General features: G+C 49.1%; 1 protein-coding gene across 1 annotated transcript in view; it reads left to right on the top strand.

Moving 5' to 3' along the window:
- Nucleotides 1–11,551, top strand: part of ELOA (elongin A) — a 19,130-nt gene extending 7,579 nt beyond the window's left edge. Inside the window, exons 4-13 of the mRNA XM_014517855.2 lie at nt 4–109; nt 1,192–2,404; nt 3,341–3,455; nt 3,986–4,141; nt 4,740–4,837; nt 5,764–5,944; nt 6,482–6,593; nt 7,593–7,688; nt 7,844–7,995; nt 8,595–11,551. Coding sequence (XP_014373341.1) covers nt 4–109; nt 1,192–2,404; nt 3,341–3,455; nt 3,986–4,141; nt 4,740–4,837; nt 5,764–5,944; nt 6,482–6,593; nt 7,593–7,688; nt 7,844–7,995; nt 8,595–8,656 — 2,291 coding nt within the window. The 3' untranslated portion in view covers nt 8,657–11,551. The remainder of the gene's footprint in view (nt 1–3; nt 110–1,191; nt 2,405–3,340; nt 3,456–3,985; nt 4,142–4,739; nt 4,838–5,763; nt 5,945–6,481; nt 6,594–7,592; nt 7,689–7,843; nt 7,996–8,594) is intronic.

The raw sequence follows: 11,551 nt of genomic DNA, 5'->3' as shown, positions 1-11,551 counted from the left end.
TAGGGAAAACTGTGAATGGTTTACGAAAACATGAGCTGGTTGGAGACTTTGCCAAGAACCTAGTAGCCAGGTGGAAGAAGCTGGTGCCACCCCCACAGGAAGTAGAACGGTAAGTCAGCTGGCCTCTGCCTTGCTGTATGAGCTTAGCTGCATCTGGTGATGGAGATGCTAGCATCTGCGACCTTAGAAATAGGCAGAGGCCCTGGAGAAACTCGGTATGCAAAAGTGATGGCTTTGCACAAAGCTGCCTCGGAGAAGTAAGTTTCCTGACTGGGGCTGGTCGAGGGCTCTGCAGTGCTGACTGCTGCAATCATTGCTAGAGGAAAGGTTTGACTTCCAGGAAACTAGCACGATGGAGAGATTAACCGTAGATAACTAAAAAGCCTCTTTGCTAAAGAGGGCCAGCCCTTGCCTCTCACTTCCCCAATACTGTAAAATGGGAGGGGGAGCCCTAGGCACAAGGCAGAGGAAGTGGCTTTTTGCAGGAGTGAAAATGGTTGCAGTGAAAATTTAACCCTTGAGCTACCACTAGCAAATGTGCTGTAGGAACAGCTCTGTATTGGGTCCAGGGGGAAGGGGCCTGGAGTAAATAAATGAGTCCTCCTGGTACTGGGAGTCAGGGTTCAAATGGCTGCTGCAGTCTGGCATGCGCAGTGTTCCCCGCACACTCTCTTGCCCAGTGAGTTGGGAAATCTTCAGTCCCAGTAAAGTGTCAGGGAAGCTTGTACTAAGTCTGTGAACTGTGTGCAAGGAAGAGTCACCAGTGCAACTCTTTACCATATTGAACCCCCAGATGTTCTTTTCTTGCCCCCTCCCCTGTCTGTCTGGCCTCCATCCATATCATCTTGTGGAAGTAGCTGTCTTTTGCCTGTGGGTTTTAGTCTAATTCAGTTGATTCTCAACCAGGGTGCTGTGTGGTGCCGTGCACTCTTAGCATTAAGTGTGCAAACATGATTCATATGTTAAACGCAGATATTTCCCATAGGAATCTCTAGTGTTAGAAAGACCATAGCAGGGCAGAATGTTTCTGTGTTCTTCGCAACCACAAAATTGCTCTGTTGTTGTTCTGTAGTTAAAAAAAATAAAAAAAAAAATAAGCAAAAACTTAAGGGCTGGCCCTTTCTGAGCGGTGCCTCAAGTCTAACAAGGTTTGAGAACCACTGGTCTAATTGTTATCTTTGTCCCTCCTAGGAATAATTTAGATTCTGAAGAGCGTGACTACGAGAGGAATAGCTCAAGGAAAAGACAGCGAGAACCTTCCCCAAAAGAGGAAGAAGAAGCTGAGCATGACTATCCAGAAGCCTTCCAGCCTTCCTGCAGTCAGTCGTATGGTCCAAACCATAGAGAGAAGAAGTCCAAAAGGTATTCTGAGCCTGAGAGAGCCCATCAAACCATCAGCTATGGCAGCCAGGAGGGCAAGAGCTGGGGCAGAGCTTCCCCAGTACACTCCTCGGATCAGGAGTACTCGGACTATGGACACGCTGTGTCCCCTGAGCCCAGTGAGAGCCCTCAGGAGCTGTACATGGATCATTATGCCAGTGAGGAGCACGAGGTGGAGGAGACAGTGTTTCATCCAAAAGCCAGCAAAGGCCACAGCTTTCAGGACAAATCATTGGGGAACCCTGAGAGAAACCTTGGGGAATCCCACAGCAAAGGGAACTTGAGTCGGAGCAAGGAGCACAAGTCTTCTCACAAAGAGAAGCAGCGCCTTGATGCCAAGGGGGAGGAGAGGACCTTGACTTTTAGCCCAGACAAACTGCACAAGGCCTCTTTGAAGGAGCAGTTTCGAGAGGCTCCCTCAGCAGGTGGTAGCAAGGAGAAGCAGAGGACCTCAGATGGGACCAAGAAGGAGAAGAACAGAGAGGGGAGCAGCTCCAGGAAGGAGAAATCACAGCCACACTTTGAAGAGGCTTTGGACAACCATGTTAAGAAGCAAAAACACCGGGACTCTGAAAAGGCCAAAACAGATAAGGCCAAGCCAAACTTGGAGATATCCAGTGCGGACCGGGAGAAACGGAAACCTGAGGGTGACTCCTCAAATAGGAGCAAAGGGAAGGGGCTTTCAAGCAGCTTAAAGACTACAGAAGGCAAACTCAAAGCCTCAAACTCGGACAAAAAATCTGTAGGTTTCTCAAGCTTTGGGGAGGCGGAAATGGAGGATGAGTTTGAACAGCCTACGATGTCCTTTGAGTCGTACCTCAGCTACGACCAGCCCCAGAAAAAGAAGAAAAAAGTGGTCAAATCCTCTGGCTCAGTTCCAGAGAAAGACAGAGGGCACAGCAAACAGAATGGGTCCAAAGCCAGCACCAAGAGCTCAGACTCGAGCCGAAAGGGCCAGAGTCACAAGCAGGCAAGTGGAAAGAAGTCGGAGAAGAAGCAGTCCGAGGCCTCCAAGCCTCCGAGGGTAAGAGCTGAGGGACTGCATGTGAACCAAGTATGGCGTTGTTGTGACACCTTCCCTGTTGGGCAGGGGACTGGGGTTTCTTTACACCTTTTTTGTGGTAGCAGACTGAGCTTTTGCAGGGGGCCAGTCTCCTGGCTGGTGTCCTTCCAGTGTCTGGGGCTTTGATCCCTCACATGTGGGACCACATTCTCTAATGCAGAGTTCCAGGTGCTGTTATGTTGCAAGACCTTCTGTCCTATACTCAGCTTTTCACCTAGCTCATTGGACGGGGATGGTCCTGCCTTAGGCAGGCAGTTGGACAGATGACGTCTGGGCGTCCCTTCCAGCCCTACTGCTCTGTGATTCTCTGACATGGCACTTTGTGGCTATGGACACACCTGTGTTTTGGAGCCCTTCCAAAAGTGGGGCGCTGCTGGTGAAGCATGCACAGCAGCTGTTATGTTTTAAGTTATATGTGATAAAAACATAGTAAAACTCCCCCAACTTTTAACATTGCTTCAGCCAGCCTTAAACTGGGAGCAGTCCTGCTACGTTTCTTTCCTTCCCAGCTTGTCCAGGCCTAGCTGTTAGAACCCAACAGTTCCCATGTGGATGGGAGGACAAGGGTTTCCCACACTCCCCCTTTAAAATGGCTCCAAATATATGTGTGTCCATACTGTGTGTCATGAGTGCCGCGTGTTGGGGAAGTGCTGGGAGGCTGTAGGAGGATCGGCCTGTTCGTGTTCCACCCTGACATCTTAATGCAGTGAGGCCATGGCCTCTTCCTGGCGTTCTCCTGCCTTTTATAGGCTGTTCTTCCTGTAGGTTTTATTTAAACAAAAAGGTTAATACCCGCCCCCACTTCCAGGCCTCCTCCTTCCCTACCAGCTTTTGTGCATGACAAGATTGAACTCTGGGGTCTGTCTTCAGTGGTGAACACACTCTCTCATCCTCCAGATCCCCATTGATGTGGTGCCAACGTTACCAGACATCCCCTTGCCCCCGATCCAGGCCAATTATCGCCCCCTTCCCTCTCTCGAATCGATACCCTGTCCCCAGATGAAAAGAAAAGGTATGTTGCATTTAGAGCATGGGAATGGAACAGAACTGTGGCTGGTTGGGGGGCAGGGGAGGAGAATGGGGGGTGGGCTGAGAGTGGGCCGTATTACTTGGCTTCACTTCTCTGTGCAGTATCTAGTATATCCTCCACACAGTACTGCCCTGCATGACTTGGCTTCAGTTGCTGGATCCAGTGTTCTGCTTATGGCAGTGGTCCACCTGATGCTTCAGAGGAGAGTAGAATCCTCTCTCATACTTTGGGGTAAGCGGGATTAGGAAGATCCTTTCATGAGCCTCTAGCAGGTGGCTTATTCTGAGAAGCAAGCTTTGACAGACCTTCCCTGACTACATGGCTCCTTTCAGGCATGGGTAGAGGCCTTTCCACCATTTCACCAGCTTGGTTCAGCTGGCCTCCAATGCACTTCAGACCAGCTGTATTTCATCACGGTCTGTCTCTTACTGCTCTGATCCACCGAGGCTGCTCTTAGTGTTCAGATGAAAGTATAACGCTGCATGTGTGTCATCTTTCCCGTGTGCCCACAGCAGTGTCCTCCCCCACTGAGGAGAATGAGTCCGGGTTTACGGGACGCAGGCTGAATTCAAAGATGCAAGTGTATTCGGGCTCTAAAAGCAGCTACCTCCCAAAAATGATGTCTCTGTACGAGCAGTGCATCAGAGTCCTCAGCAACAACATCGACTGTGAGTACCTCCCTTGCTCTGCTTTAAAGGTGGTGACCTGATGAACTCTCTTGCTCCTTCTGAGCTAGTTCTAAATATCAGTGCCAGCAATTTGCTGGTTATTGGGATTTTGTAGTAAACTGCAGTTAACTTTATTATACCTAGAGTCAGGTGTTGCTCCCATGCATCTACCAAGTGCTAAGCTGGAATGGTTGGATGGGAGTCCTTCAAAGCAGCCAGGGGGCTGCAGGTACTGGTGTCTGGTGCTTTTGTCTGTCAGTCAGGAAGCGCTGCACTGTGGGGAAACAAGGCATAGAACTGAGCTGACTGGGAATGTAACTGAGCTTTGACCATTAGATGCCATGGTAGTGTTTGACAGCGATAGGGGTGTTGTTCCAACAAACCACTTGGATTTCTTCCTGCAGTAACTGCAGGAAATGGTGCTCTCTTTCCTTCCCCTTGCATTGTGTAGCATTGCCATAGTCTGTTTAACAATTGCTGCCTTCTGTTGCCTTTCCAGTGTGGCCACAGGCGTCTGTGTCTAACAAACTCAGCAGGCATTTTGCTGGGGGGGTAAAAGGAGCGCGAGAAGTAACCTGGTGTGTCTCTTTGCTCACAGCCATCTATGAAGTGGGCGGTGTCCCTTTTACGGTGCTGGAACCAGTATTGGAGAGGTGCACCCCTGAGCAGCTGTACCGCATTGAGGAGTGTAACCATGTGAGTGTCTCCTGGCTTGGAGGTGGAGGCTGGGCATGGAGGGAATGTCATGCCTGGTCAGTGTTTCTAGCCCTCCGGGGGTGGGAGAAGGATCCTGGGAAGTTTTGAGCTCCAAGGAGTCTGGACTGTGTGGTCCAGCCACTCCGTGGGCGATGCCGGTCATCTACTCTCTCTCTCCTGTTGATGTCCAGCTGTAGCACAGGCTGCTAAGGCTTGGAAATGGCTTGCCCCTTGCCTGCATGGTTGTGTCGGGCACTGGCTGCCACTAAGTGATCCTTGGGGTGGAAGTCAGAAGAAAGAGCAGTGCCACTGTTACTCCTCTTTTGTCCACAGTGTAACTTATGAATGTTGAATGCATTCGCCTCCTGCTGCTTTCTAAGATTCCTGTTGCACAGTGACACGTGCGGCCCCCAACACCCTTCCCTCCACATCAGCTGCATGATGGCTGCTTTTTCACTTAAGAAGTGCCTTCCTGGTAGCTTGGGTCACTCTGCTATCATGTAGTTCCTAGCTGACTTCCTGGTACTGCTGGGCTGTTACTCCAGAGTAGTCAAGGGACTAGTGCTGCATGATGAGAGATGGGGGTTGGGGGGAATATGAGCAGGGCTGTACTGAGGCCACAGCAACAGCTGACCCTTGGCATAAGGCTCCTGCTTTGTGATGTGAGGCACATCCTGCCTGGACACTGGGATGGGCCTGATCAAGGGAAGGAGCTGAGTTGAACCTCTGAGAAGTCAGGTCCTTGACTGCTGGCATCAGGTGGGTGGGGTATGCCAGCCCTCTTGACTGCCTGATGACACAAGCAGCAGTGTTGTAGAGAGAGGAGAGCAGATAAGGTGAAATGGGTTGAGAGGTCTGAGCCTGTGATTTCTAGAGACCATGCCAGAAAAATATATGTTTGAGAGATTTTGTGGGCCTGTCTCCAGGTCTTAATTGAGGACACAGATCAGCTGTGGCAGAATCACTGCCTCCGGGACTTCAAGAAAGAGAAGCCGGAAGAGTTTGAGTCCTGGCGGGAGATGTACCTACGGCTCCACGATGCCCGGGAGCAGCGACTGCTCATGTTAACGCAGAATATCCGCTCAGCACATGCCAACAAGCCCAAAGGTAGAGCCGAGGCTGCAGAGGGACGAAGCTGTGAAAGCTTCCAGGGGTCGGGGGGTGAAAGGCATGATTCTCTGGAGTGAGCTGAGGGAAGAGGCGCAACTCCCTCTCTGCAGCCAGTTCAAGTCCAGCCTGGGATGGGAGCTACCACGTGATTGCTGTCTGGGTGGTGGCCTTGGATGAATGACTTTGGGCTTTGGCTCCTCTTGGAGATGAGTTTCTGCAACTCATAAGTGTCTGGCTGGGCTCTCTGCAGGGGCACAGAGAGCTGTAGAGGCTGAGCTTTACTCTGCATTCCTGGAGCATGTCCTTCAGTTTGGGACTGAAGAAAGCTGATGGGGCATTGCAGGTTGGAGAGTTTGCGCTCTAACATGTGACACTAGAGGGGTTCTGGCCTAGAAGAGGGGGACTCTGCCCCGTGCAAGGGAAAGATGGTGGGAGGATGTAGCTTGGACCTTTGTGGGTATGACGTGGCTGGCTGTCTTGTGACTAAACACCTTACAGCTGGGCCCAAATGATGTATTTCCCTTTTCCCTGCAGGCAGGGTGGCCAAGATGGCATTCGTCAATTCAGCAGCAAAGCCCCCTCGGGACGTGCGGAGAAGACAGGAAAAGTTTGGAACTGGAGCAACTCTTGTGCCAGAGAAGATAAAGTAAGTTCTAATTTACTGCTTGCCTGCCTGGGGAACCTCAGCAGGTTTCACCCCAGTTCCTGTGGGGCCTCTGAACCCGCAAAAATGTCCTCATCTCCACAACCTACAGATCCTGCTGTGATTACAGGGCAGCAGAGGCTGAATGTTCCAGCCATTCAGAAACAAGAGGCAAGCATCTTTCTTGCCCGCCAAGTTCTCCAGCTCTGAACCAAGGCAGAGAGTTATCAGCTCTGACAGGAGAAACGTGGGAAGCTCCCAGCACGGCCTGGGCAGGCAGAAAGCCTTTCTGGTTAACCTTTTATTATTAGAACTTTACTTGGTAGACACTGTACTGTGTCAGGATCTGATCCAAGCTGCCTGTAGTGGAGGACATGATCTGTTTGAGCACCAGCCTGAGGACTGGTTTTAACCTAGCTCCAAGACTGACTTGCTCTGGGCACGTTGGTTATCCTCTGAGCCTGTTTAATCTGTAACGTGGGGGATCATGACACCTGGTTCCCTGAAGACGAATTGTTTGTAAAGCACCTTGTGTGGCTGTTCCATCATGTTGCTATGCACATTCAGCTTGAGAGCTGCCAGGTTCTGCTTTAGATCTACATTTAAGCAGTGGGGAATGCAATCTTCTGGGGAATGTGGTGCGGTGTGATGCAGGTACAGACTGCCGGAGCTGATCTTTAGTCCTCTGTGGAACACAGGAACATGTGCACACACACGCACTAAGCTTCTTGCCTAATAATAACGGCCCAGACCTGTATCGTAAAACCTCGTTCTGTACCTTTCCCATGGTTTGAGACCTTATTCCAATGATTCTCAACCAGAGTGCTGTGACACCCTGGGGTGCCTTGAGGTCCTTTCAATGATGATGCAGAGTGCCACACTATTAGCACTGTTAGGTGTGCAAACACGATTCACAAGATAAACCCAGAGACTTCAAGACATGCTGAGCCGGTGTGGTCTCTGAGTTCTTTACAACGGAAGACTTACTGTTACTTTTTGCAGTCCAAAAATGAGTGAATACAAAGAACTGGCATCTACTGAGGGGCGCCTCGAGTCTAAAACAAGTTCAGAAAGCATAGACTCGGACAGTCATTCTCAGTAAGTTTTGCAGCTGCCTCAGACCCTCTGTTTAAACATGGGCATATGTGGGACTGCTGAATGCAAGCTACAAGGTGGAGATGTGGGGGGAGAGAGGTTGTCGCTTGAACTTGTCTGAATGGCACTAGAATGACTGTACGGCCTGTGTGTTTCAGGATAAAACCAGTCCTCTACACGCCCAGCAAAAGCCAGTCCCACGTGAGTGAGGAGCAGTCATACGACGGGCCCAGCACCAGCAGCGCCCATTCCGGTCCATCCCTGAGCAGCACCTCCTCTGGCTACGACCCCAGGAAACCCCCAGTGAAGAGTGAGTAGTGCAGACATTCAGCCGTGGTCATTCACGATGGTGTTGACAACGGCTTTTCCCTCCCAATGCCCCTCTGATCACTTTTTACCACCTCTACCTTTCTCAGATTGCTGCAGAGGAGATGATGTTGGTGGGGGGGAGGAGTAGAAGGGTGGTGAGGGGGCTTAGGGGTCTTGAGAAATGGGGGAAACGGGGAAAGGAATTGGTTTAATTGCTGTCTCCAGTATCGCTTCACAGCCATGATTGTATTGACCCCACTGATACGGATTGACTGAATTCCTGTACGTTGTGCCCAACCCATTCACCAGTAGGGGTGCTGTGGATAATGGCTACGGCGTTTCAGTCTCAGATTTAGCAGTGAAGTGTTGCAGTCCTGCATGGAGCCCAGGGCAGACCAGGCTCCAAGGCAAACCCCCTCCATCCCTTGCCTCTGTATGGGCCATTTCTAGTCTTCACCTAGTCTCTTCTTGTCCTCTAGTGACTGTGACTGTCCACCCATGCTACAGGGACGTTAATGGCACCCTGTGGGAGAGCAAGGTAGAGGGTGCTCTGATTCTTTGTAGGGCTGCTGACGCTGGACTGTTTTTCCTTTGTTGCAGAAATTGCACCCATGATGGCAAAGACGATCAAAGCTTTCAAAAACAGGTTCTCTCGGAGATAAGCTGCCTGGGACAGAGTTGGGAATCCTTCTGCTGTGGGGGAGTGGCCCTGAAGGGGAAGGGGAGGGAAGGCACCCGAGGAGCCTAGTCATTCCCTTAATGACCTCCATGGAGCTGTTAGAGGCTTACAAACCTGCACAAGATGACAGCACAGTGTTTTCCAGGCCAGCCCTCTGGTCCCTTCCTCTGCATTTTCCTGTCCCCCTGTCCTAGCCCTGGTTTGTCCAAAGTCCAGCATTTGGCATTTTAAAACCCATCAGAAAAATGTGAAATCTTGGCACCTGCTGCAAATGGAAAGTCCAGAGACTGATGTTGCTATTTAACCTCTCAAATAAATGATAACATAGTTTTAATTGCTATTCCTGCAACTCCCCCCCCACCCGTGCACTCTAATATTATTTATGATGTCATTTCTGATGTCATCTTCCCTCTTCCTCCCCTAGAAGGATGCCCAGCCCATTTCCCAAAGACATGACATCTCTCTTAGTGAACACTGTTACAAAAGGGAGATTTTCATCTTGAGTTGTTACCCATGACATGTGAAGTCCCACCTGAAATCTCTGGGGAACAGGCAATGCTGGAAGCCAGTGCACTCATCAGCCCTTTGGCAGGATGCGTTGGTCCTGAGGTTTCATTTGCTCATCGAGTATGTTGATATATCCCAGCGCTCAGACTCTTCTCCTGATGTTACTGTAGATTTCTTTGTACAGATGCTTCTGCCTTTGCAGGGTGGCTGAGGGCTCTTCCAGACCTCTCTGCTGTCTTCTCCTGTTGGTCATTGGAAAACCATAAGAATTCTTTAGGAGAAAACCCAGACTGTGTACAAAATGACGTTTTAATCCTTCCTTTCTGAGTTTTTTAGATTTGGCTCTGCTTCCAGGAGCCAACATGGTTTTAAAGATACCAATAAAGGAACCGGTTGAGTTTCCTTCCAGCAGAAGGAAGTCGCTTTATTGAGTTCCCCAAGCATCAGACGGCATTGGAAAGGACTTGTCTGATTCTAAACGCTGGCACTTTAATCTACCCCTTTCCCTGTAAACTATTGCTGAGAAAAGCAATGTTTTTTAGCCTTGTATTTTAAAATAAAATTACTTGATTGGGAGGAAGGTGACTGTTTTTAGCGCAAACTTCATAGCTTGAGTTCAGAACACTTGATTGCGTCCAATATTTGGGAAGAATCATAGCACTGGAAGGGAAGGGGAAGGTTTTACTTGTCTGAAGAGCCTCTTTGGTAGTAAAGTAAGAAGGGTGACTTTGGAGTGCAGCTCCTCCACGGAGGCAACCCTGGATAAAGATGCTAGAAGGTCCAGGTGATGCATTGTGAGTGTGATTTCAGGTAAACCTAATGGTCTCACTGTGGTTGTAGCTATTTCTAACAGTTTAATGTGAGAGACACTCCTGAGAAGTCACTGTAGGTGATAAAGCCTTATTGTGGTAGGCAGTTGAGTGTAAGGACCGAATCTGTTGTAAAAGCCAAGTAGCTTGAATATATTGCAAGCATTGTGTTGGACCAGGTAATTGGCTCTGTGACTACTTCTAGACACGGGAACTGTCCAGTTCCAAACCCTGTTTGAATTGTTCTTGGATCCAGCTGCTCTAACGGTGACTCTGCAGACATTCTGTTCTCTTGGTAGGGAAGAAGGTGGTGGTGGTTCAAAGGATGTGATTTGTATTTCTTTTGGTTGGAAAATACTGGCTAAGTGGACTTGGCTGTATGCGCTGACCTGGGGAAACTGCTGTGATGTGTACTCCATGGAGGGCTTTAGAAAGCTCCCTTTGGTTTTGGTTTCTATTAGGTATTTGAGCATCCCAGAAGCCCCCCCTTTTTTCTTTTTTTTTAAGGTCTTGGAAAAGTGTTCTCGGACTCTTGTGTGCCGTAAACTCGTTAAAGTCTCCGACGCTTTAATGATGTTACTGTGCAGCATTTCAATGTGTGTTGTGCTGTAAAAAATAATGCCTTCTTGCTCTTGCGTTTTTGCTGTATTTAATTTGCTGTATTTTTAATTAGGTAACAATATATATTCTTCTGCTGACTGTTGTGCTACCATTTATTTCTGCTTTTTTTGGGGGGTGGGCGGGAACAGGAGTCTGTCATGTCTTGGCCCTGGCGGAGCCGCAGTTAAACCATGGATAGGGTCCTGAGGTCTTTAGGTCCTGCTGCATTGCTGCCTAGCAATGACCTAGATATGCACATCTAACTGTTGCTCAAAGCATTGTGGGTACTACTTTTTAGCTGTGCATTGGGTGCATCTTCCCACTAAATCCAGTTCTCTCTCACTATAGACTCTGCCATTTTGTGTCAGTATTTTAGCTTAGTTTGGCATTGGTTTTGGTGGGGAAAGATAAATATCGTGGCCTCTAACTCCATGATATTTGAGCCTGCTTTCTTCTAGGAGAAGCCAGTTCTAGTTTGCATAGGATCAAGCACATACCTCCTCTTCCCTAGAAGGTGCTTTTTGTTGCTTTTAGTCAAGACACTACATCTACCGGGCTGAAAGAAGGTGGGCACTTTCAGGTGAGGGAGGAAGAGCATTTTTTTTGAGACACAAACTGAGCGGACTCTAGAGTGGAATCGCTTGCTCCATTTCCCGTCTCTTTCAGCGCCCACTGTCTTTAAACTTGTGCAATGTTCTGTGCTACACTACGTGCAAAGGAACCAAACAGAACTACCCCTTTCCCTGTGTGCCCCTTGGTGCGATGGGGTGAGTGACCTGGGCAGGAGGGAGAGTTATGCTGACCTGCATTTGTACTTTGGTCCCCAACTGTGTATATACAATTTTCTATGTTTTTTTTTTGTTTTGTTTTTTTTTGTGGTAACCAAGGAGATGAATATTTTAATTAGATAAGTTATATGAAAAGAGAGGAAAATCATGTCTCAATAAAAGCCAAACACTGGA

Source organism: Alligator sinensis, unplaced genomic scaffold (genome assembly GCF_000455745.1).
Source record: "Alligator sinensis unplaced genomic scaffold, ASM45574v1 scaffold337_1, whole genome shotgun sequence".
Classification (NCBI taxonomy): Eukaryota; Metazoa; Chordata; order Crocodylia; family Alligatoridae; genus Alligator; species Alligator sinensis.
Note: the sequence above shows the minus strand (reverse complement) of the source record. Positions and strands in the feature narration are given on the sequence as shown.